This window comes from Mus caroli, unplaced genomic scaffold (assembly GCF_978045245.1).
Source record: "Mus caroli unplaced genomic scaffold, Mus_caroli_1 scaffold_3, whole genome shotgun sequence".
In the NCBI taxonomy this organism is placed as follows: domain Eukaryota; kingdom Metazoa; phylum Chordata; class Mammalia; order Rodentia; family Muridae; genus Mus; species Mus caroli.
Window position 1 is genome coordinate 2253405 of NW_028227258.1, and position 21940 is coordinate 2275344.

General features: G+C 41.9%; 1 protein-coding gene across 3 annotated transcripts in view; it reads right to left on the bottom strand.

Moving 5' to 3' along the window:
• Positions 1–9570: 9570 nt before the first annotated feature.
• The window catches only part of Ptger3 (prostaglandin E receptor 3), a 98955-nt gene continuing 86585 nt past the window's right edge, over positions 9571–21940 (bottom strand). The window contains exons 3-5 of one of the 3 annotated variants that reach the window (XM_085835369.1): positions 15499–15587; positions 15048–15123; positions 9571–13319 (exon numbers count right to left, since the gene is read on the bottom strand). In XM_085835369.1, the coding sequence (XP_085691495.1) occupies positions 13239–13319; positions 15048–15123; positions 15499–15587 (246 nt within the window). In that variant the 3' untranslated portion in view covers positions 9571–13238. The remainder of the gene's footprint in view (positions 13320–15047; positions 15124–15498; positions 15588–21940) is intronic. The other 2 variants (XM_021158884.3, XM_021158885.3) reach the window with 2 other exon arrangements.

Consider the following 21940-nt stretch of genomic DNA (forward strand, 5'->3'; position numbering starts at 1 on the left):
AGTAAAATAAATGAGGAATCTTGGGATGGTGTTGATATGTGCCTTTCCCAGCAGAGATTCCTGAGATCTCTCATTTACAGGTAGATGCTTCTACTTGGCTCTTTCCCTTCAAGACCCACACTGCACAGCCTGAGCTCTGAGCATGAGGTTTGGGCAAGTGTTCTATGTTGAGCTGAGTCTCCACTTCCTCCACACATTAACACCAGACAGTTGCTCAGCTTCCTCCTTTGTTTGCAATACATGTACCTATACCTAGGAAGTTCTTAAGACATGCCCTATCTGAAATTCTTTTTTATCTTAACCTGAAAAACAAACAAACAAACAAACATTGTGCATGCTTAGCTTACACATGAGTGGATACAGAAGGAACACCAGGCAGCTCAGTTCCAGAGTGTATGCTCCTTGTCCTTATATAGTCTGTCATTAAACTACAATGGATAAGTGGATATGTTTGCTTCCTTCTCTCTACGGGTCACTTATTTGAGATAGTTCATGCAAAGTGTCTTACATGGGAATAGGCAGAGGGGTCCATTGTGGGCCCTGAGATTGACTATCAAATACATGCTCATGGGTGGGACAGTTTTGCTTGCCAACAAGACCTTCTAAGGCTCTGTTTACACACCTGGGTTTCTGTTATCGTTTTTTATCTCCTTGACTTTTCCAAACCTTCCCCCAGCTCTTTTGGCTGGGGTCCCGCTTGTCTACAGGACTTGGGTGTGATGGTCACATGTCTTTTTTTCCCAGACTTGCTATACTTTATTGATTTTCAGAGTGGCTTTCTCTGTGTCCTTGAGAGGTCCTTCACTTAAATATAGCAGACTGAGATGTTATTTTAGATGTCTTCTAAGTGCTGTCATGGGCACCCCAACTTTTTTATGTTCTTTTCTAGACCTCAGCTGGGGCTCTGCTAATGTTTTTATACCATGGGAGCCAGCTGTGGTCATAACAGAAGCCACAGGCTTGCACAGCTCAATAGAACAGCACAACTATGGCTAGAGCTTTGTGCTTGTATTGAAACATTTTATCAGAGTAACTTCAAATGCATATCTAGTTTATCTGTGGAGCTGGTCTATTGTGTCTGATGAATGGTGAACAGGAAAGCTCTCCATGTGGGAGAATTGTGCACACACACACACACAGCCCACACAGGCACAGTGACACATAAAGGCATCCACACACAGAGCCCACACACAGGCACATTAACACACACATAGGCATACACACACACAGAGCCCATACACACATAGACACATGCACAGACAGACAGACAGACAGACAGACAGACACACACACACACACACACACACACACACATACAGATAGAAATACAGAAGACTGAATTCTTACAAAATCCTGAGAACAGCCTCAGTCCCCAGGGTTCAGCTGTCTTCCCTTTTGAAGTGTTTCATAATGTCCTATGTACAAAGTAGACCCGCCACTCCCCCTTCCGCCCCAAATTGTTTCCTGATGTTAAATTATATGAATAGCTAAGCAGTATTAAACAAATCCCATACCTCTATGTTGTCGAAGGAGATTACGTGCCTCCTCTTGAAATGTCCTATAAAACCAGAGACGCTGAGGAGATGGGAAGACAGGAGACTCCGGGGTAGGGGTGGCTGAGGGCCAATCTGAGGGAAACCATGCCGTTGGATGGATGGTAGAGGCCATGGTGGATGTTAGGGCTGAAGAACTGCCAAGGACGTTGGTCCCGAGACTTGCTATAGAGTTTTGCTGACACTCTATAGTGAGTGGGTGACACTCGAATGTGAGTGGGTCAGATAAAAGTTAAGAAAAACCATAAATGCCATTAAAATTCTGGTAAAAATATTAAGCTTGCAACAAAAGATTAGCATTTAATCCTTTTCACACATGTCAGAATCAACTCATTCGTAGTGTCTTAATTTACAAAGAGAAAGAAATTAATAAATATCATAAACTTAGGACTTATCAGGTGTAATGTCCAGAAGGTGAGCCATACTTATGAAATTTACATGTTTTAGCTCTCTGTGGAACAGATGCCAGCTTGCGATCTTGTATGTTTTGTTTTCTTTAATGCTTTATGTTTGATTTTGTTGGAAAGTAGTGATTGCCATCTGCTTCCCCTTAAGGGTGAAGAAACTCTGCTTAATGAGTGTACAGTGAGAAGCTTGTAAGTTGGAAGGGTGAGAAAAGTCATATGCTCCAGCTAAACTTTTCATTTGTCACCCACATTATTCTGGAGTCTGCCCCTTCAGATGAGTGTTCATTTGAAAAGAAACCTTCACAGTTCTGGGTGAGCGTCAGTTAAATGACATCACTTCTGGATCAACAGTTTCTACGACAACACACTCCCCATCTTTGCAACTCAAGGTCAACATGGATTTTATAGAATTTTAGAAATAAGTATTTGGCAACTGCAAGATTTGGAGTTAGAATATGCTATATCCAACCCCCGAAGATTAGATACTTGGTTTAAAAACCCACAACCTTGTTTTATTGGAAGGGCCACCAAGTTACCCAACCATTCCAGGTACATTTCTTCTACACAAAATAAGTCAAAATACCCATATACTTCTTCCAGTTCAGGCTGCAGCATCACCCTATATCTGGACATTTTCCCCGTCTGGAGCAGATGTCTTGGCAGTTTGGAACCCATGCTGCTACCACTCCATGTCTAAACTGGGTCATAAGTAACCAACTTGTTTTTGCAACTTTGCTAAAAATATTCCCAGATCTGCCCCTGTTTAAAACAGCCCTGGTTGCTGATAAGCTGCCCTTTGCCAAGTCACTTAGCCCTAAGGAAAGTGGGCTTGGAGTTGCAGCCAGGAACATGGAACCTGCTTGTATGAAGTGCAGCTGTCACTGTGCTCATTGTTATTTTGTGTTTTTAATGTCATTAATGGGTTCACACTGCTCAGAACATTGCATTTCTTCTTTACCCAGTTGACACAGACTTCCTCTCAAGTTGGCAGGATACAGTGGGTAGGTACATTGCTGAACCACTCTGGAGTCATCCCCTTGCCATGTGAGGACATCTAATGAGATTTGAAGCTCTCCTTATGTGGCTTTAGCCTGTCCACCCAGTCCCAGCACATGCTCATGTAGGACCTGAGGACCTACATCATTTGAAAACTGGAAGATTCTAGTTTTGTTTGCTGTGTGTGTTATGGTCTCTGCCTCTTGTAACCTAGCCTTAACAGGCACAGGCCCCTTCACATTCAGGATGAGGTGGATAGACAGATGAAGGAAGTATTACATTGACAAGAAGTGAAGTTTCTGGTTAGGTTTTGAGTGGCCCTGTCAGTTCTTGTGCCTTCTTTGCCCTATGAGCTGAGTGTTCTTGTAAAACGGTGTCAGGACGCTCAACTGTGTAGATCTTTTGAGGCAGGCTTTAGAAAAGATTTAAGGAAATTTGTTGTATCTCCTCTAAGTGCCATGAGAAGTTGACAGGGACTCCAGGGAGCCATAAGGGGAGAGGGCACTATTGCCATGTGTCTGAGGAGCTCCTGAGAGATGACAGAGTCTCAGATTATCTTCAATTGATCCCCACAGTTATCTGCAGAGGCCATGAGATCTCTGCTGCAGGAAAATGAATAGCAGTTCAAGGCTTTTAAATCACCCACCGCACACAGAATAAGTGGAGAAGTTCATACCTAAAACTAGTACCTCTGGTGTCAATCTAATTATCCCTTTTCCCCTTACTATTGAATTTTTTGTGTCTAGACAAGAAAATTCAATATTGTCTAGGCAATATCTCACTCTTGGAGAGTGAAGACAGTTCTTTTAGTCATGTAGTGGGAAAGTGTAATTCTGTTTTCTATATTTATCCAATGACTGAAAAAAAAGGAATGAGATGAAGGGAGAAAATGAACTATAAATAATTTCTTAAAATGCTGTGAAGGTAGTGGTATCAAGAGAGATCTATATTCTGGCCAAGAATATCCTTACCTATGCCTACAAGAAGGAAGAGCTAGAATTGGAGAAATCTGTTCAAAATATTGTGTCTATAAAAAATTATCAGTGTGTTCTTATGACTTATTCAATATCTAACAGTCTTAAAAGTTAGTGAGTTCTAAATATTAGTGATATCTTGAAAGTTACATTCAAAACAGGATTTAGGCTGGAGCATGGGAGAACAGCCCTGTGATCTCAATACCCAGGGACTGGATCAGAGAATCTTGAGTTCATGGGCTTGAGCTACATAGTGAGACCTGTCTTGAAACAAAGGAAGGGGGGGGAAAGGAAGGAAGGAAGGAAGGAAGGAAGAAAGAAAGAAAGAAAGAAAGAAAGAAAGAAAGAAAGAAAGAAAGAAAGAAAGAAAGAAAGAAAGGAAGGAAGGAAGGAAGGAAGAAAGAAAGGAAGAAAGAAAGGAAGAAAGAAAGGAAGAAAGGTAGATAGGTATGTGGAAAGGAAAAAGAGAGGAGACACAAGGGAGGAGAGGGAGGGAACCATTTCCAATAACCCACATGAGAAGGATCTTGACTAGGTCTTGTTTGTAGCATGTAAAGGAGTATTTTCCACAGCACTGGCATACGCAGCCTCTGTACACTTTGGGGAAGGCCATTTTGAAGAATTTATTTGCTCATCTCTTACTTTTCAGCGTGTAGTGCTGAAAAGCAACCTCAGGGCCTTGCACATGCTAGACATGTTCTCTGCCACTGAAGGATGGCTGCAGCCCCAACTATGCTCAGCCTGGTATCAGATTATTGCCAGCTGGCACTGGGCAAACACCGTGGTGACTGGGAATAGAGAAGGACATGTAGATATAGAAAGAACTTTACAAATATGCCCAAAGTGTCATTGTTTTTCCAAAAGCACTTGTACCCACTCTTAGAACACAGTGAATGTCTTTCCAATTGCTATTTTCCCTCTAGAAGTGGGGAGCAGAGTCTGTAAGCATGGCGTTGAAATGGAGAGCAACCAAGGGATTTACAGTCACAAACTACAAGTCATGTGAGCTCGGCAGTATGTGCACTAGAGACAGAGAACAGCTTTCCGTGTGGCTATCAGTAGCTCTGAGAAGCTACCAAGGCCCCAGGAGGAATTGATTTTGGAGGCTGAAGGGGCAGATGATCACACTCAAGAAGAGACTCCAATCTGTGATTGCAGTTCAGTTGTGAAGAAGTGCAGAGATGTCGGTTTTAACCCTAGCAAACTAGAGCAAAGACATTAATGGATCTCTCCAGCCTCTGCACCCAGGAACAGCCACATACTCAGAACCCCGTATATAAGGTCTTACAAATCTTGAGTTGTCTTCCTTGAAGTATGTAACATCCGCTTCCCTTCAAACTTTAGCCCCTACACAAGTAAGTGGCTCTGATTTGGAGCCTTCAGGAATAGATCTGTCATTTAAAGCTGTGAGATCAACTTGGGTTTAAAACTTAACTCAAAGAATTTCTAAAACTCCCTATCTTCCCAAGCATGGAACTCTCTAGTTTAATTTGGTCATTTAAAATATGACATAAACAACACAAACACCTTTCCTACCACACACTTATGTAAGGTGCACTATTTATTTATATAGGGTAATATTCCAGGTATTTTGGAGTTAGATGCATGATTACTTTTAAATTGTCTATCTTAATTGTAGCCCGGGCTGTCATAGATTGCTAGAATTTTTATTCCATTCCTACATCCATTTTATCCTACAAGCTATCTTCATGGCAGATTTTATGAACAATAATTGACCCTTCATTGATGAGATTCACTCTTCCTCCTGAATCCTGACAAAGTTGTAAGGGCATATACAAGGATCAGATACAGAAGGCCCTAATCCAGTTTTGCTGAAGCTGCATAACCAGAAGACGTTTGTTGAGCAGGGACACTGTGAGATCTGAAGGCAGAGTGTGATATACCTGCAAGCCAGGAACTTTAAAAGGTGTTACTGAGGGTGGAACAGGCCACAAAATACAATCTTTCTCATGGCTGATGGTAGGAGCCAACCATATCATAGCCTTGGTCATAGGCTTTTGGTTTCCAACATTGTGAGGCTAAGTTGTCTCTGTTTAAACTACTCAGTAGTCCTCTGTTCCAGTAATCACAGTTAACTAAACACCTTTCCCCATGAGGCTGGCAGATAATTCTCCCACACTGTGTTGTAAATCTGCCCTACTCTAGACCAGAATGTTTACTCTTAGTGGCCTCGAGAGTCAGCCTGAAAACTGAGGGGCATTTTACAAATGACCATGTTCCTCCTTGCCTTGGCCTTCCAAAGGCTGAGAAAGGAGAACAAGATGGCTTCTCCTGCTCTAGAAAACCCTTAAAAGACGTGTAACTATTATTTGGATATATTCCAATATTGAGACCCATGTGATAGAGGTGAGAGCCTAAGCCTTTAAGTGATCAGAGCCAGCATGTACTCCAGCAGCATCGCAAGATGTCAGCCAGAGAAATCTGGGTAGAGGAGTAAGAAGTCTCTATGATATTGAGGTGGGAGGGGCTGTGGCAGATTGAAAGTGACATGCTGATGTCAAGCCACTTCTTAGAAATTAGAAAGAAAGGCGCTGATGGCAGAAGGGCAGCGTGCAGCATCTTGACTCCTGAGGGAGTCTGTGGCTACTCCTAGCTTCCTTCTCTCAGGGTTACATTTGACAAGGGAGTGGGCTTGAGGGCATTCTCATGCACAGGTTGCTGACAGCCACTGTGAGAGGCTCTTACTCAGTAGGTCTGATGTGGTACCTTCCAGCCAGTGCTAAGGTGCCAGCCAAAGTATGATGATTAAGAAAGCACTGTAATTATGATGTCAAGGCTTCCCAATAGGAAGAATCACCTGGGGAGAACTCATTTGATAAAAAAACACAAAATTTCAGACTCCGTATCAAACTGACTCACAACTTCAAGAGAAGCCAGAATACTCGTGTCTTAACCAGCCTGAGTGACTTGTGTAAGTTGTAGGTTTGGTGATATCACATTGAATCCCCATGAGTTCCCCTTAGCATCTATCATTTTTCTGATTGGCACCAATCTATTTTGTAGTCTAGTATGGTGGTAGTGTTATCCAGAAACCATGAGTGACACCCTGTTGTATGTCACATAAGGATAGTTTGGACACCAAGACAGCTGTGATTATTGTTTCTGTTCACATTTTTATGTTTAATTGCTATACAACATTCTGTTCTTTCTTTTACTAGTAAGGATTTGTTGAGTACGAGCTCTTTATTACACACTGTGATGGACACGTCTGGCAGTGGGAAGAGGGTAGTCCTCACCCTGGACTGTAAAAATGATAGGCAGATGAATCAACAAATCATGACGCAGAGATTTTTTTTTTTCTTTTAAGGAAAGAAGCTGAGCTAGGATATGCAGTGGTTGAGTGCTTGCTTAGCAAGCAGGGGGCCCTGACTTTGATTTCAGTTAGTAAAAAAAAAAAAAGAAAGAAAGAAAAACATCCCTTGGAGAAGAGGTTCTTTTGCTGAAAGGTGAGTTAAGGTTTACCACATGGGGATGGGGAGGGAGTGCTTTGTGTGATGTTATCCTCACTAGATAACAGGATGGAGATACAAGAGAGAAGACCATAGAAACCTCCATGGGTTGTGCATTCCCTAGTTTGAATTTTATCCTGAATCTCATGGGAAAACAATGTAAGTTAAGTGTTAAGAAAGAAAATAACAACAGGTTTGAATTTATGAATAAAACTTGAGTCTGGTAGCAGATGTAGAAGATGATTCAAGGATCCAAGATCAGAAGCCAGCCCGGCCAGGGTGATTCAGGTGGGGGATGAAGGAGGCTCAGAGTTGATCCTGGTGGTGGGTAGACAGAACTAAGAGGACTGTGCTGAACTGAGTATTGAGCAATCTCTGGGAAACAGATGAGTTTGATATTTTATTCCTTTTCCCCTACCTACCTCCCCCCCATATTTTCTTAGTATGACATTTATTTAATATCGCCTAAAAATCTGTTTCATATCCTTTACCATCCAAGTCCCAGTCAGCACCTTTCTCACTTGCCTTAGAACACTCAATGAACTATTTATAGAGCTATTTATAGCAACTTGTTGAGAGCTATTTATAGAGAGATTATCAGGCCACAATTGATTAAATCTTCCAATTTTTAATCATCCTCTTGGCTTTTACCTTTCACTGATGTTAGGATCTTTTGCCTGGCTTTAAGCTAACATGTCAGTGACATGGGTTCTTTGTGCATACCCCCTCCCCCCAACCCCCAGAGCACATCCCCCTTCCCCCAACCCCCAGAGCACATCCCCTCTCCCCAAACCCTAGAGCATATCCCCCCTTCTCCCCAGCCCCCTGGTCAGATCATTTCAGTGATTATTTCTCATGCTTTAATATATAACTAGAAAATTGGGTTGTTTTCCCAAAGTGTTGCTCGAGACATATTATTACATGTGTAACTGTAAGGCACTGAAATGAATTTGGCATTCAAACTAGAAGTTAAATAGACAACTATGTAAAACCATTACTGTCATTCACCAAAGAGGTAAACTAAATGCTGAGACTCACTGGCAACAGCTGATGTGTTTATTTATGAAAATAAACCACTACACTTTAGTCTAAATCCCTTTCTCTCATTCTCTTAGATGCTCCAATGATCCTCTATACCTTGTATCCTCTGCCTTCTGTGGCTAAAATTCACTGGTGCCAAGAAAAAGCATAAACCTAGGTAAATGTTCTCTTACACGCAGACTTACATTTATTCACTTTCTATAAGCTCAGTTACCCTGTATTAAAACACATTTATGGTTGCTTTCTATAAGAATAAGAAGTGTGCTCAAATTTAAAGACTGCCCCAATGGCCCAGGGTCAAAGAGGGCATATGTATTGTTAAGTTGTCATGTGCTATATGTTGACTCAGAAGCAGGCTGCATAATCTAGTTTCTCCTTCCACTACACACTTAAGCTTTTTGTGTCAAGAGTCTTCCAACACACCCTGTCCTGAGTCAGGCTGGTTCATGGGTCTGCAACGGGGAGAGAGAAAAACAGCCAATGGTTTCAAGTATTAAAAAAAAAAAAAAAAAAAAAAAAACTGTGTCCTTAAGAATGTCATTTCCAACCAAGGTTAGTATTGTTTATTCCATCATATGAAAATGTCCACAGTGGGAATGGGAAGCTCCTCCACAGAAAGAAAGCTAATTAGGAACTCCAGTGCTGGCAGTGGTGGCGCATGCCTGTCTCCCAGTTGTCTCCAGTTGGTGTCTGATGACTATTGTAAGCATTCAGTTTAATCACAGGATTTTTCTCCCATTTGCTGTTTCCCTTGGAAGTCTCACCCGAAGGGACCCTCTACTCTACCTGGGAGAACTTGGGAACTCCATCTGCCTGCTTCAGCAGGGCCCCCTCAGTCTCCTTCTGCTGGGTGTTTGTAAGCCCGAGTATGATGATGTCACCTTTGTTTGCCATCTCAGTTGTGCTCCCCGTCATCTCTGCTGGATGCTGCAAGCACTGAGTCTGATAATTTGCTGTCAGCTGCTTCTCTCTCTATGCCATATTCTATATTCACTTGCACGCTTACCTTCTCTTGCTATATGCTGAATAAACTCATTCATTCAAAACCTAAAGCACAGTTCTTGTAGATCACTCTGGGCTGGGTAGATAGGAAGCTGGAGGGTGATAGCCCAGGAGGTCTTCAGCACCACTCACATGTGCAACAGTGAAACCGTGGACAACTGTATCTTTATTGGTTACTTCTGCATGCTTGTCTGGGTCCATTGAATCACAAGATTGGTAAAGCACAGGTTCTGCCCACAGGAAACTCATGACATGGCCAGTATTAAAAAACAACTATAAAGGCTATTAAAATGGGTTTCATGCAAATTATTTTTATATAAAAAAATCAAATAATGGAAACCACGCCTTAAGATTTGGATGAAACAAGAACCATTTTCATCTACTTTGTGCATCTAGACATTAAAAATCAACAAAACATTTAGCAAACCTGGGTTTCCTGGAACACATATGCACAAATGTTTCAAGACAGCAAGGAGATAGTTAAGTCATCATAGTGACTACATCATAGTGAAGAGAACCTCAAGACACCCACATAATGACAGCTATATTAATATGCCTCAGATACATAATAAATAATAAAAGAGCAGACCAATTAAACTTTGATTTTTTATACATTTTGTAGCTACTGTAAATGATTGCAAGACACCTACACATACCTATACACAGTAATAGATCTACCTTCCTCTTTCTTCCTGTGGAGACTGGAACAAATAGTTTCTAATGAAAGCTCAGTCTCCAGACACCAGCACAGCTGCTTTCTGTTGCCTGGTTCTGATGGGAAACTTGTCAAATGTTCCTGTTATCCTGGCCTTATACTGCAGACACAGCCTAGTGGGCATTTCCTTTATATGTTTTCAATTCACACTGGTTTGTGCTGTTGCAAGAGGACAGAAGTAGAGATTGGACTCTCTACTTGCAGGAGGTCATTACAGAACAGATTACATGCAATATACTACACAGGACACATTAGACATATGTGACATGCAATATGTCACACATATTAATTTACATATGTGTAATACATTATCAAGAGCCAAACACACAATGCATGTAGTATCTTATACAAGTATCTTACATATACCCAGTATATAATATATTACAAAGAATCCACTACATACATGTGAAAAAGAGTAAGAATGCATGTCTACACACCCACTTAGCACATTAATGTTGCACAGTTTGGTGTGTTTAACTCTAAGCTTTATGGTTGGTCTTACAATTGGTTTAAAACCTACTGATCAATCCCACCAGGGCAGCAACTCAGTGGAACTTGTTTTATTTGGAGGATCAGCCCTTATTGTAACCTTATTACATAAGGATGAGAGTGTTTACTGTCAATGCCGACAATGACGGCCTTAAAACTTAATTCACTTGTCACTGAATTACAGCACAAGTGCACTTTATAGGAAGTCATCATTTCAGGGAATCCAGTCAGCAGTAGGTGATTTCTCTGAACTAAAAGTCAAAGTATCCTTTGAACTCCATTCACTTTTGCTGAAAACCTAAAACTGCACTGAAAAACGACAACCTGTTTTTAAAAACAGCACCATAAGCATTTTACACAGAAACATGCTTTCTCTCATCAGAGTTCAGATGAATCACAAGAGGGCCAGTCTGGTGACTGAGAATCACCTTTGTCAAGTGTTTCCAGTTATTGCAATATTATTGCTTTCACAAAAGGAGGTTTACATTATTATGTTGAACTAGTTTGCTTGGATACAGATGCATTCAAATCAGAAAGTTAACACGAAACATCCTCAACTGAATGGTAATATAGGAGCAGCTTCCCACCAAATTCCTTCCTATTATGAACTGGGAGTCCTGTATATAAATGTCACCCCTGCTGATGATTTACTAGTGAATAGTAACTTCTAGGTGTCGCACATGACAACATGGCACTAGGAAATTGGTAAAGCAAGTATAAGAAAAAATGGCTCTAGACATTGTTTTTCAGGGGGAAATGACATAGCCAGTGAAAGTGATTAAGGAACAGTGTGGTGTGATACTGTGAGCTCCACATAATGTAGGTAAGGGGATACAGGGAAGGACACACAGAGGTGTGAATTGTCCAAGGTCTAAGACAAGGTGAGGACAGGTGGGAAATCTGAAGTTCTGCGGAGGTAAAATGAGGTTTCACAGATAAGAATACATGAAGTAGAAGTGGGTTCTGCCTATGACATTCAACCCCATGAGGAAAGGAATTCAGTCTGAAGTTGAACTGAAAGCTTGTATTGAGTACTTTAAAATAATCCTAAACAAAAACTCTCATGCCTAACTGGCATCTAGTACGTTGCATACGCTTCCTAGATATTGTGACAACAACCTTATGGGAAACACTATTTTCAGCTCATAGATGGCTTCATTTGACACCCAGTGGGACACGCAGAAGCTTTCTCAAGGGGACAGGGCCTATGAATGGTGTATTGAGAGTCAAATTCAACTTTGCATCAAAGGCCATACGACTGCTACATCACCTGGTCCTATAAGTGGGAAGTCATTGCAGCACATCTTAGCGTTGAGACTGGTGGAGAACTGTTCAGGGCCCTCTCTTGTGATGATGAAATAGCAGATGACAGTTCGATATGGATGGAGGTGAGAGATGGACATTCCTCTGGTGATAGTCTTTACCCTGTGCTCAGTAATGGTCACTGAACTTAAATCAGAGAAGGAAACGGATTTAAAATAAAGCAGTGGGAGTCGGCAGCTGATTCACAAAAGGCGTTGTTTAGTTATAGGTGGATGGACTGAGAATGGAATCCTGGTTCAGGATAAAACTACAGATCCCAGAGAAGGGGCAGTGTGACATAGCAGTGTCTGAGCAGATACTGAATTTCTGCCAAATGAAAGGCTGAACTGGGGGACAGGAGGTGAGTCAGAAGGGCAGGTGGAAGAAGGAAGAACAACTTGTTGGATTTACAAGCATATAAGTGTGTACAAGATGGAAGCTACTAAATAACTCAAATATTTTTCAAAGTCCACTATTTCAACACAGACAAAATCATTTTATTTCATAAAAAAGTCACAGACTTAGATGCAGAATAACTGTCACTTATTAATTTTGCCCACCCCCGCTTTTTTTTTTGATTGTGCTGCCTGAGCACAAATTATGAGAAATCTTAAGTAGATAGTAATTCAAAAATAACATTGAACTGGAACGATAATTAGCTGGTTTTCCTTTTAACAGCTCTAACTGAACATTTAGTCACCTAGCTTTGGAACTGTTAGTGACACCTGGAATGTGCCTTTAGCTAAACTTCTCCCTTTAAAAGCAGGGAAATGATGGCACGATTCCTGAATTACTGAGGAGCCAGTAACTAGAATTAAATTAGAAACTTATTTCCCAGTCTCACTGAGAAGGACACGACTCTGAGGTACCGTATACCTTCTTGGCACAAACACCCTTTGCACAATCTCTCTTGCCCTCTCAGGTAGACTTTTTTGTCTTCTTTGGCTCATGGCTTACTACATGGACATTTGCTCTCAACACATTGATGCTTCACTGTTTAAAAACTTATGCTGCTTTTTAAGATCTATTTAGAAGACTCAGACTATCAACACATGAAGGTGTCCATGTCCACAAAGGTTCTGGAGGCTGGAGATATTTCTGCACTGAGCCTCTTCATGCTGCTCTATGCCGTCTTGCCCCCCTCTCAAGTGTAGAGTCTTCAGTCCTTCACAGGAACCAGCTAACAGCCAGACTCTCAGATTATCCTAACAAAGCTTGTCTCGGTGTGTTTAATGGCAAGGAAAACATAAAATATGAGGCCAAAAGAAGATACAATCCAAAATATTCAGTCATCCTTCCCTGGGGGAAGAAATTCTCAGACCCAGGGAAGCAGGTACTGCAATGAAAGTCCACTTCAGGTTGTTCATCATCTGTTAAAACAGAGAAGGAACTGTAAGTACAGTAGGAGTGATTGTTAATGTGTTTGTGTGTAAAATAAAAGCAGCACTTAAATAAGAAATCTAGCCAGGCGGTGGTGATGCGCACCTTTAATCCCAGCACTCTGGAGGCAGAGGCAGGTGGATTTCTGAGTTCGAGGCCAACCTGGTCTACAGAGTGAGTTCCAGTACAGCCAGGTCTACACAGAGAAACCCTGTCTCGAAAAAGAAAAAAAAAATGTCACGTAAAGGCAAAACACCTGATAGAAATTAGGTGTGTTTAATCAGTAAGGTCGATTATAGGTACATCAAATACACAAGTCCCAATAAGTATATATTTGTGATTTTAAAAGCAGGAGGAGTGTCACTGAGTACAGCCTCCCATCAAACTAACAAAGTCTTCTGCGAGGTAAGGCAATGTGTCAGTGCTAGTTAGAAGGAAGCAACCCAGAGACTCTAACAACAGGCCTCCAAATCTCTAATTCTTTTTAGAAGACATTTTTACTGAGCGTGGTTTTCAAGAGCATTATAGCTCATACATCGCACACTCCTAGAACATCACTTAAGCAGAAAGAAAATGCAAGCATAAGAAGAAGCAATCTCATAGCTGAGTGTGATGCTTGTAATTACAGCACCCAGGAGGCTGAGAGAAGAGAATATAGTATTCAAGGAAACCCTTGGCTCCATAAAGTTTGAAGCTGGCCAGGACTACAGAAGACCTGTCAAACTAACTAACTAACTAACTAACTAACTAACTAACAACTAACTAACTAACTAACTATAGTAACAACAACAACAACAAATGAAACCAACTAAACAAAACAGCAACTACAAACCCCTCCACATTCTGTCTTACAATTATAGTGTAGATACGTGCCATGGTACCCAGGGTGATTGTAGATTCTGGTTGAGGGACCTGCTGTGTATCCCTTGATAAACTCTTGTGTAGTACACAATATATTAACTTTCTAAAATATTTGCAAACAGTCTTAGAAATATATATTCTACATTAAAGAAACAAGAATGATATTTTTCAAAGCACAGGTAATAAATGCCTTAAAATGCATGCAATAAACATACCAGACAGACTTTTTAGAATGTACAGAGAGAGGCTAGAGAGACAGCTCAGCAGTTAAGAGCGCTTTCTGCTATTGCAGAAGATCTGAATTTAGTCAGTTCCCAGCTCTGTTATTGGGTACTTCATAATCACCTGTAACACCAGCTCCAGGGGATCTTTTGCCCTCTACTGGCCTCTGCAGGCATCTGCACTCACATAGACACAGACACAGACACAGACACAGACACACACACACACACACACACACACACAGACACACACACAGACACACACACAGACACACACAGAGAGACACACACACAGAGACACACACAGAGACACACACACAGACACACACAGACACACACACAGACACACACACATGTACACACAAATAGGAACACACACACAAACATGCACACACAAACATGCAAGCACACATATGCATGCACACAAACATGCACATGCACACACACCTGTACATATACTCACACAGACACATGCACAGATAGATACACAACTAACAAAATGTTTTAAAAACCTTGCATATACACTTACACAGACACCTGTGCAGACATAAACACACTAAAATAATAAATGATTTTTTTTTAAAAAAGCCTTAGGGCGAAACTAACAACAACAACAAAAAGATGGAAATAAGTTACCCTCTGTCTTTCCTTCATGCTATGTAACAATGGAGAGCCACAGTGTGCCCAGGATAGTAATTTGATCTCACAGATGCTAAATAAAGGACATGGAGTATACACTTGTATAAAAATTATGTTGGTTTCATGACTTTAGAAATATTTGGTTTAGTTTGTGTGTGTGTGTGTGTGTATGTGTGTGTATGTGGAGTGTGTATTTGTGTTCTTGTACACATGCATAAGTATGGTGCTCTTAGAGTCCAGAAGAGGGAAGAGGGAGTCAGACCCCTGAAGCTAGAATTACACATCACACCTGTCTTTTGACATGGGTTCTACTGGTGGAACAAAGGTCCCTAGGCTTGAGGCAAGCACTGATAGGCTGTGCCATCTCCCCAGCTCTCACTACACATTACTGAGACCTGAGCCGAGGATAGGAAGCCTCTTTGTCAAGCACACAGTCTTTCTATCTCACCTTTCCAGCTGGTCACTCCACATCAGGGCTGAGGAGCCTGGGCAGGGCAAGGAGGTGGAGCTGGAAGCATAGTTGGTGTGGTCCCTGATCTGTGAACAGACAGAGGTGTCAGAGGACAGAGCTACTGACTTTGGCTCTCTTCATCAGATGATGTTCCCTCAAAAATGTTGGAAGAAAACCAAAGCCCATACATAGACACACACTGGTCATGAGAAAAGAAGAAATATGCTTTAGATTATCTTCCTAAGACCATCACACTCCTACTGTCATGCTGAAAACTTGAGACTCACATTCTACTTTCTCCACATCCACATCTGAAATGACTTCTAAATCTACACAGTGGCAACCTCAGCACTTCTTCAGCCCTGAGTCAAAATGTATGCAATACAATGTCTAGAGTCTGCTCCTTCCAGCTTATAACTTTTCACCACTTCTGATACTCTTAGGAAAAGACCAGAATTCTTAGCTAGACATCAACAAACCCTGTTTGGTTTAGCCTCTAACTGAAAGACTAGCCTCGTTTTAAACTTCCCTCTGCTCCAATAGTTATCCTTGAGTGGTACAAATGGAGTCACCCTCTTTCCTCTCAGGGTCTTTGCACCTATTGGTTCATCCCTGCTCCCATTATCTGGCTAACTCCTACTCATCCTATAGATCTCAACTTGAAAACTTGCTTCTTCATTCACTGACCGTGCAGGACTTTTCCATTATTTAATGCTTGCTGTTCATCTCTTTAGGAATTTGTTGTTGGACAGCAATGGGCTTTATGAGTATTTGTTCGGTTCTCTCTAAAAAGTTCACACAGGAGGGGACTGTGGACTGTCTGCTTTTATTTGCTGATCTGTCTATGACCTGCAGGTCATGACACTAAGAGTTTATGGCATAAATGATGTTGCTGAATTGGTCCCAAAGCACCTACTCTTTTTTTTTCTTTTTTCTTTTTAATATTTTTTTATTACGTATTTTCCTCAATTACATTTCCAATGCTATCCCAAAAGTCTCCCATACCCTCCCCCCCACTTCCCTACCCACTGATTCCCATTTTTTTTGGCCCTGGCGTTCCCCTGTACTGGGGCATATAAAGTTTGCGTGTCCAATGGGCCTCTCTTTCCAGTGATAGCTGACTAGGCCATCTTTTGATACATATGTGGCTAGAGTCAAGAGCTCTGGGGTACTGGTTAGTTCATAATGTTGTTCCACCCATAGGGTTGCGGATCCCTTTAGCTCCTTGGGCACTTTCTCTAGCTCCTCCATTGTGAGCCCTGTGATCCATCCAATAGCTGACTGCCAAAGCACCTACTCTTAATAGCAGTGCCAAAGTGCAGCCTAATTCACTGGATGCTGCTGATAAACTAAGAAAGAAAAGACTTCTCACGATGAAAACATATTTCTTTTTAATTTTCTTACAAGGAAAAGGAGAATAAAATTGGTTTACTGCCCAGAAAGTTGACTTATTCTCAACAAAGTCATCAGGACGAGCTGGGGGCAGCACACCTGTGGGAAACACATGCCATTTCTTAGCTTGTCAAGTGAACATTCTGGCTGAGTGAAAGAAATTGGTGAGTTCAGGAAATGGGTGAGTTCATCAGGAAACTGTGTCTGGATACCTGTTATGTGACATGTCTTTCTTACAATTCCAGAGAAAACAGATTAGTGACATTTTCCACTCAAACACAACTCTGGGTTAGGAGGTGACTTGGGAACAAACGTGGTTTCCCATTTCTTCTACCAGTCCCTCAGAACCTCCTTTTATTCTTGTAGCTCAAGAAATCCCATCTGGCTGGGGTGGGTTCTGGTGCTAGCTAGCCTCGAGGATCCTTCTGATGCCAGTAGGCTAATGGGTGCTTGTTTCATGATGTGAATACACTTGAGCTTGCCACATTTGTTGGCTACACTTTAGTAGTAGGCAAAGTTTTAGAATCTGATATCAAAAACAGAACAACACTGCTGTGTAGGGCTGAGACACTATGACACCAGTCCCTGTCCATTCATTCAGGCCCACAGCTCATGCACCAAACATGCACCTAACACAAGCCATGAACTTGGAATAGTGAGGTGTTAGTGTGAGCTTGTCAGTTGGAACATATGCATCTCCTTGCTTGGGAAAGAGAGCATGGGTGTGTTCATGAGTTAGGGAGAGTGGATAAAAGCTTTAACTTTTCAATTCTGCTGTGAAATACTACAGAAATAAATCTGGTTATTGAAATGGTTCTATACTTGATTGATAGATGATTTAACCCAATAATGGTTTCCTGGTTATGGCTTTTCATCCACATTTTTCTTTTCTCAAACACATCCTCTATACCATTTCTAAGACAAATACCAATAAGTTCTAAAGACCTTTGGGTTTTGTTGCAACCAGATAGAGTCCTAGGGTACCTAAGCTACCTAAAGTGCCACCAAGTAATTCCAGCATCCCTGTAGATTCTGCCTCTGAGCGCCATGCCACCCCTGCTCCACTCCCCACAAGGTGAGGCATGTGCAGGAACAGGGAGGACTCTGTAAAAGAAGCAAGCCATCAGCCAGCATCAGATGTACCCTTTGGCAAGCTTTGCTTAGCTGTGAATGAGCGGGCTGCCATTGGATAGATGGGGCACTCTTGAAAGGGTGTCCTGTGAAAACCAGCTTTCTCTTACCTTAGCTAGGGGCTAAGCTTTTAGACTGTGTTGAGATGCAGTATTTAAAAGTTCAGTGGCACTTGGGAGGCAGAGGCAGGCAAAGGCAGGAGACTGGAAGTGTATGGCCAACCTGGAACTTATTTAGGGTAGAGTGAATGATAGATGGAAATATCCCTCATAAGCCTACCCTACACCCATGGTACCAGACTCTTGATTTTAATATCATTTAATGTTTAACTTCTCAATGCCTCCTATAGTACCTCCAAAATGGTATGGGAAGCTGCAAATGGGTCAGCTCTCCACCATGGCTTTGGGTAAGCTCATAGGATGACCAAGTGTTTCCACACCAGCAAATGTAATCTATCTACCCATTTCTTTCTGAGTATAAGAGTCCAAAGTTCTCAGTTAAAAGTATACCTTACCACTTATCTGAAAGCGGTATTTCTAGACATTTCTAGAAATTTTCTGGTAGAGTTTTATGGATATCTTATATACAACATATCATTTGCAAATAGGGAAAAACTGTAACTCACGAAGACATATCAAGAACTGTTTTTAAGAATCCAGGTGAAATACCAAATGTTGTCTACCCAAGGTCAGCTTCCTTATCACAACTGTGTTCACATACCAGACACTTGCTAACACCTTAACACAGCCGGTACTGAATCTTCTCTGTGGGTGTCCTGTGAACCCTTCAGCTGCTGGAGGTTTGACTGAGGGTGACTGACCCCTCTGTCTATGAGGTGCTGTAGTTAGAGGGCTCTATCTGTGCATTCATCAGTTAACTGACTTATTGCTTCTGCTTTCCTACTCCTGGCATGTCAGGGCCAGGACAGTCTACACCAAGGCCAGTACAAACATTAGCTTCATGTTCTTAAGAGCTCTGAGAGGGAACTTCTGAAATTCTCTCCCATTATCTCTAGTCACCTGTGTTCTTATTACAGCCATACTTCTCTCTTAGCTTCGCTTCACTTCCCTCATCTGCCTCCTGTTCTTCTTTCAACCCATTTTGATTCCTAAGGTACCTAAGCTACCTAAAGTGCCACCAAGTAATTCCAGCATCCCTGTAGATTCTGCCTCTGAGCGCCATGCCACCCCTGCTCCACTCCCCACAAGGTGAGGCATGTGCAGGAACAGGGAGGACTCTGTAAAAGAAGCAAGCCATCAGCCAGCATCAGATGTACCCAAATCAAAATGAATTCCTTCATTTTGATTCAACACTCTTTGATTCCTTCCTTAAAAAGCAACCATAATTATAACATACCTTTCTCCTGACAAACACTGTTCTAAACATCTTACCAATACCAATTCGCTGAATTATCACCATCTTCCTGTGACATGGGAGGAAACTGAGGGACAGAAAAGTAGCCCAGGGTCACATTACAAAATGTGACAGATCTTAGCTCAAAACACACAAGTATAATGATCATTACCAACTTACAGCTAATATATCTTGCATACATTGCTTCCTCTCACGCCCATTGCTGAATTTCACCCAACATTAATAAAAATCATTCTGTTAGTAACTTCCAGTATTTGTTGCCACTATTGGTACTGCAGTTGTTAAGGAAAGCATATCTGTACAATAAATTAATCTCTAAAGTATATAAACTTGGCCTTTCCTTTCTGTATAAAAAGAACAAAACCTTATTATCTGGAATGAACACATTGTTCTGATGAGGGATAAAGTAATTTTTTTTCATGATACTAAAAGAGAAATTAGTCATTTGGTCAATTAATAATTAATAACTAAACATACACAATAGAGATGAAATTGAAGGGATATTTTGGGATGTTTAAATGGAAATCCAAACCCCTCATAGCCAGTGGCTTTTCATAATCCAGACAATGATATGTAGACTATACTGCCTGATTTCTCCTTTAAAGAATTTTAATATGGTAGAAAGTCAATTGGAATAACAGGAAACAGTAGAAAGGGGATCTAATTGCAGGAAAAGGCAGTATGAAGAAGTCTGACCTTACCTGGTGTAGAAACTTACAGCTCATCTGAGGGTGGGTCAGCTCTTAGGCACAGGGCCAACCACTCACAACAAGGTGATAATCTTGTGAATACACAAAACTGCCCCTTTTAAAGCTAGAAGGAGCCTTGGGGATCATGGAATCTAACTAAATTTACACATGGGGATGTGAAGCCAAGTTGTTTTTATGGTAACAAAGCTGGATTTTTGGTAAAGTTTTGTCTGGAATCCAGTTTCCTTGTTTTTGTCCCACATGAGACCCAAGAATAGATCAGCAGATTTCATCTACTTATAAACAGCCAAGAGCATAAGCTATTCAAAAAAAGGAAGAAAGGAAGAAAGGAGGGGGAGGGAAGGAGAGGAGCGGGGAGAGGAGGGGAGGGGAGGAGAGGGGATGGGAGGAGAGAAGGACTGGAGGGAGAAAGAATGAGAACTGCTGACCAGAATGAAAGCTCACAAGGGACTTGGCCAGTGCTGCTTGTCATGAACCCCAGATGTTCATGTGAGTTTGTTGATGTACTCTGAGTGTCTAGACTCTATCCTAGAACAGCCTAATTACTCCAGGGTATTTGAATGAGTGATCTTGTGTTTTCATACAGTATCTGTAAGTAGAGATTAGCTCCACTCATAGGCAAATGTTTATCATGATGTTTCCATGAAGTAAGTAACTTGCTCAAATCTAGATCATGAACAACATCTGGGTCCTCATGTGTTTGAGTTGATAAATTATTCTAGAGTGAGGCTAGAACAGTGAGCCACCTCAGCCAAGGGACAGGCTCTCAGCAGTTTTGTTGACTCAATATAGTCCTTTTGGCCCACCCTTCATCAGGTCCCCTTCCAGCTCCTCAGAGCTTCCTGGATCCTTCCTGTTCTTCTCGAAATCCAAATCACTCTGTGAATGAGGAAGAGGGCCTCCATGGCCCTGGCTGCTGTAAGCCTGAGGCAGCTGCAGGTGGATTAGCATCTGTCCTTTATGTCTGGGGGCTCAGAGCCTCTTCTCACCATGCAGGTTTGGGGACTGTGGCACTTTTGCTTGAACTTGGGCATTTTCAGTGGGTTTCTGTGCTTTCCCAGAATACTGACATGTATTCTAAGCAGAATAAATCTTCATCACACTGTTCTCCTTACGTTAACATAGGCTCACAATGCCTTGGAAGCTTAGAGAAAGAGACATATAAAACTGACTGAGGAGATTTTGGGTTTCCTGGGATATCGAAAGAATGTTTGAGGAGAGCTGTAGAGGAAAGGCTACGTTCTTAAAGGTACAGTAGCAGGTCTGAGACAACACTGCCTGCCACAGCATTTCTCTCTGTGCTAAGATTGAGTAGTGCCTGGAGAACACAATGCCCCCTCTTCTCCTGTGTGCCCAAGACTTTCATGCACATTGAGGGTCACTATAGTAGTTGCATGTCAAAAGCCTGAGAAGGAAGAATGTGCAGGGTGAAATCAATTTCCCAGTAGGAGGATCCTCTTGGAAGATAGCAGGAAAAGGCTGAGAAACAGAGCCCTCACCTCTCAATCTCTGTGGTCACACCTGGACCATCTCACTACAGTCCCCAAGGAACCTGAGAGCAGAGCGTGGCCCTCACCTCTCAACTTCTGTGGTCACACCTGGACCATCTCACTACAGTCCCCAAAGAACCTGAGAGCCGAGCGTGGCCCTCACCTCTCAACTTCTGTGGTCACACCTGGACCATCTCACTACAGTCCCCAAGGAATCTGAGAGCCGAGCATGGCCCTCATCTCCGGCAGATCTTCACTTCTCTCACTATGAAGTGAGAAACTTGGTGTTTTCCTTTAAAACCCCGACATCATCACAGAAAGTAAAGGGGGCTGCTTGTGAGT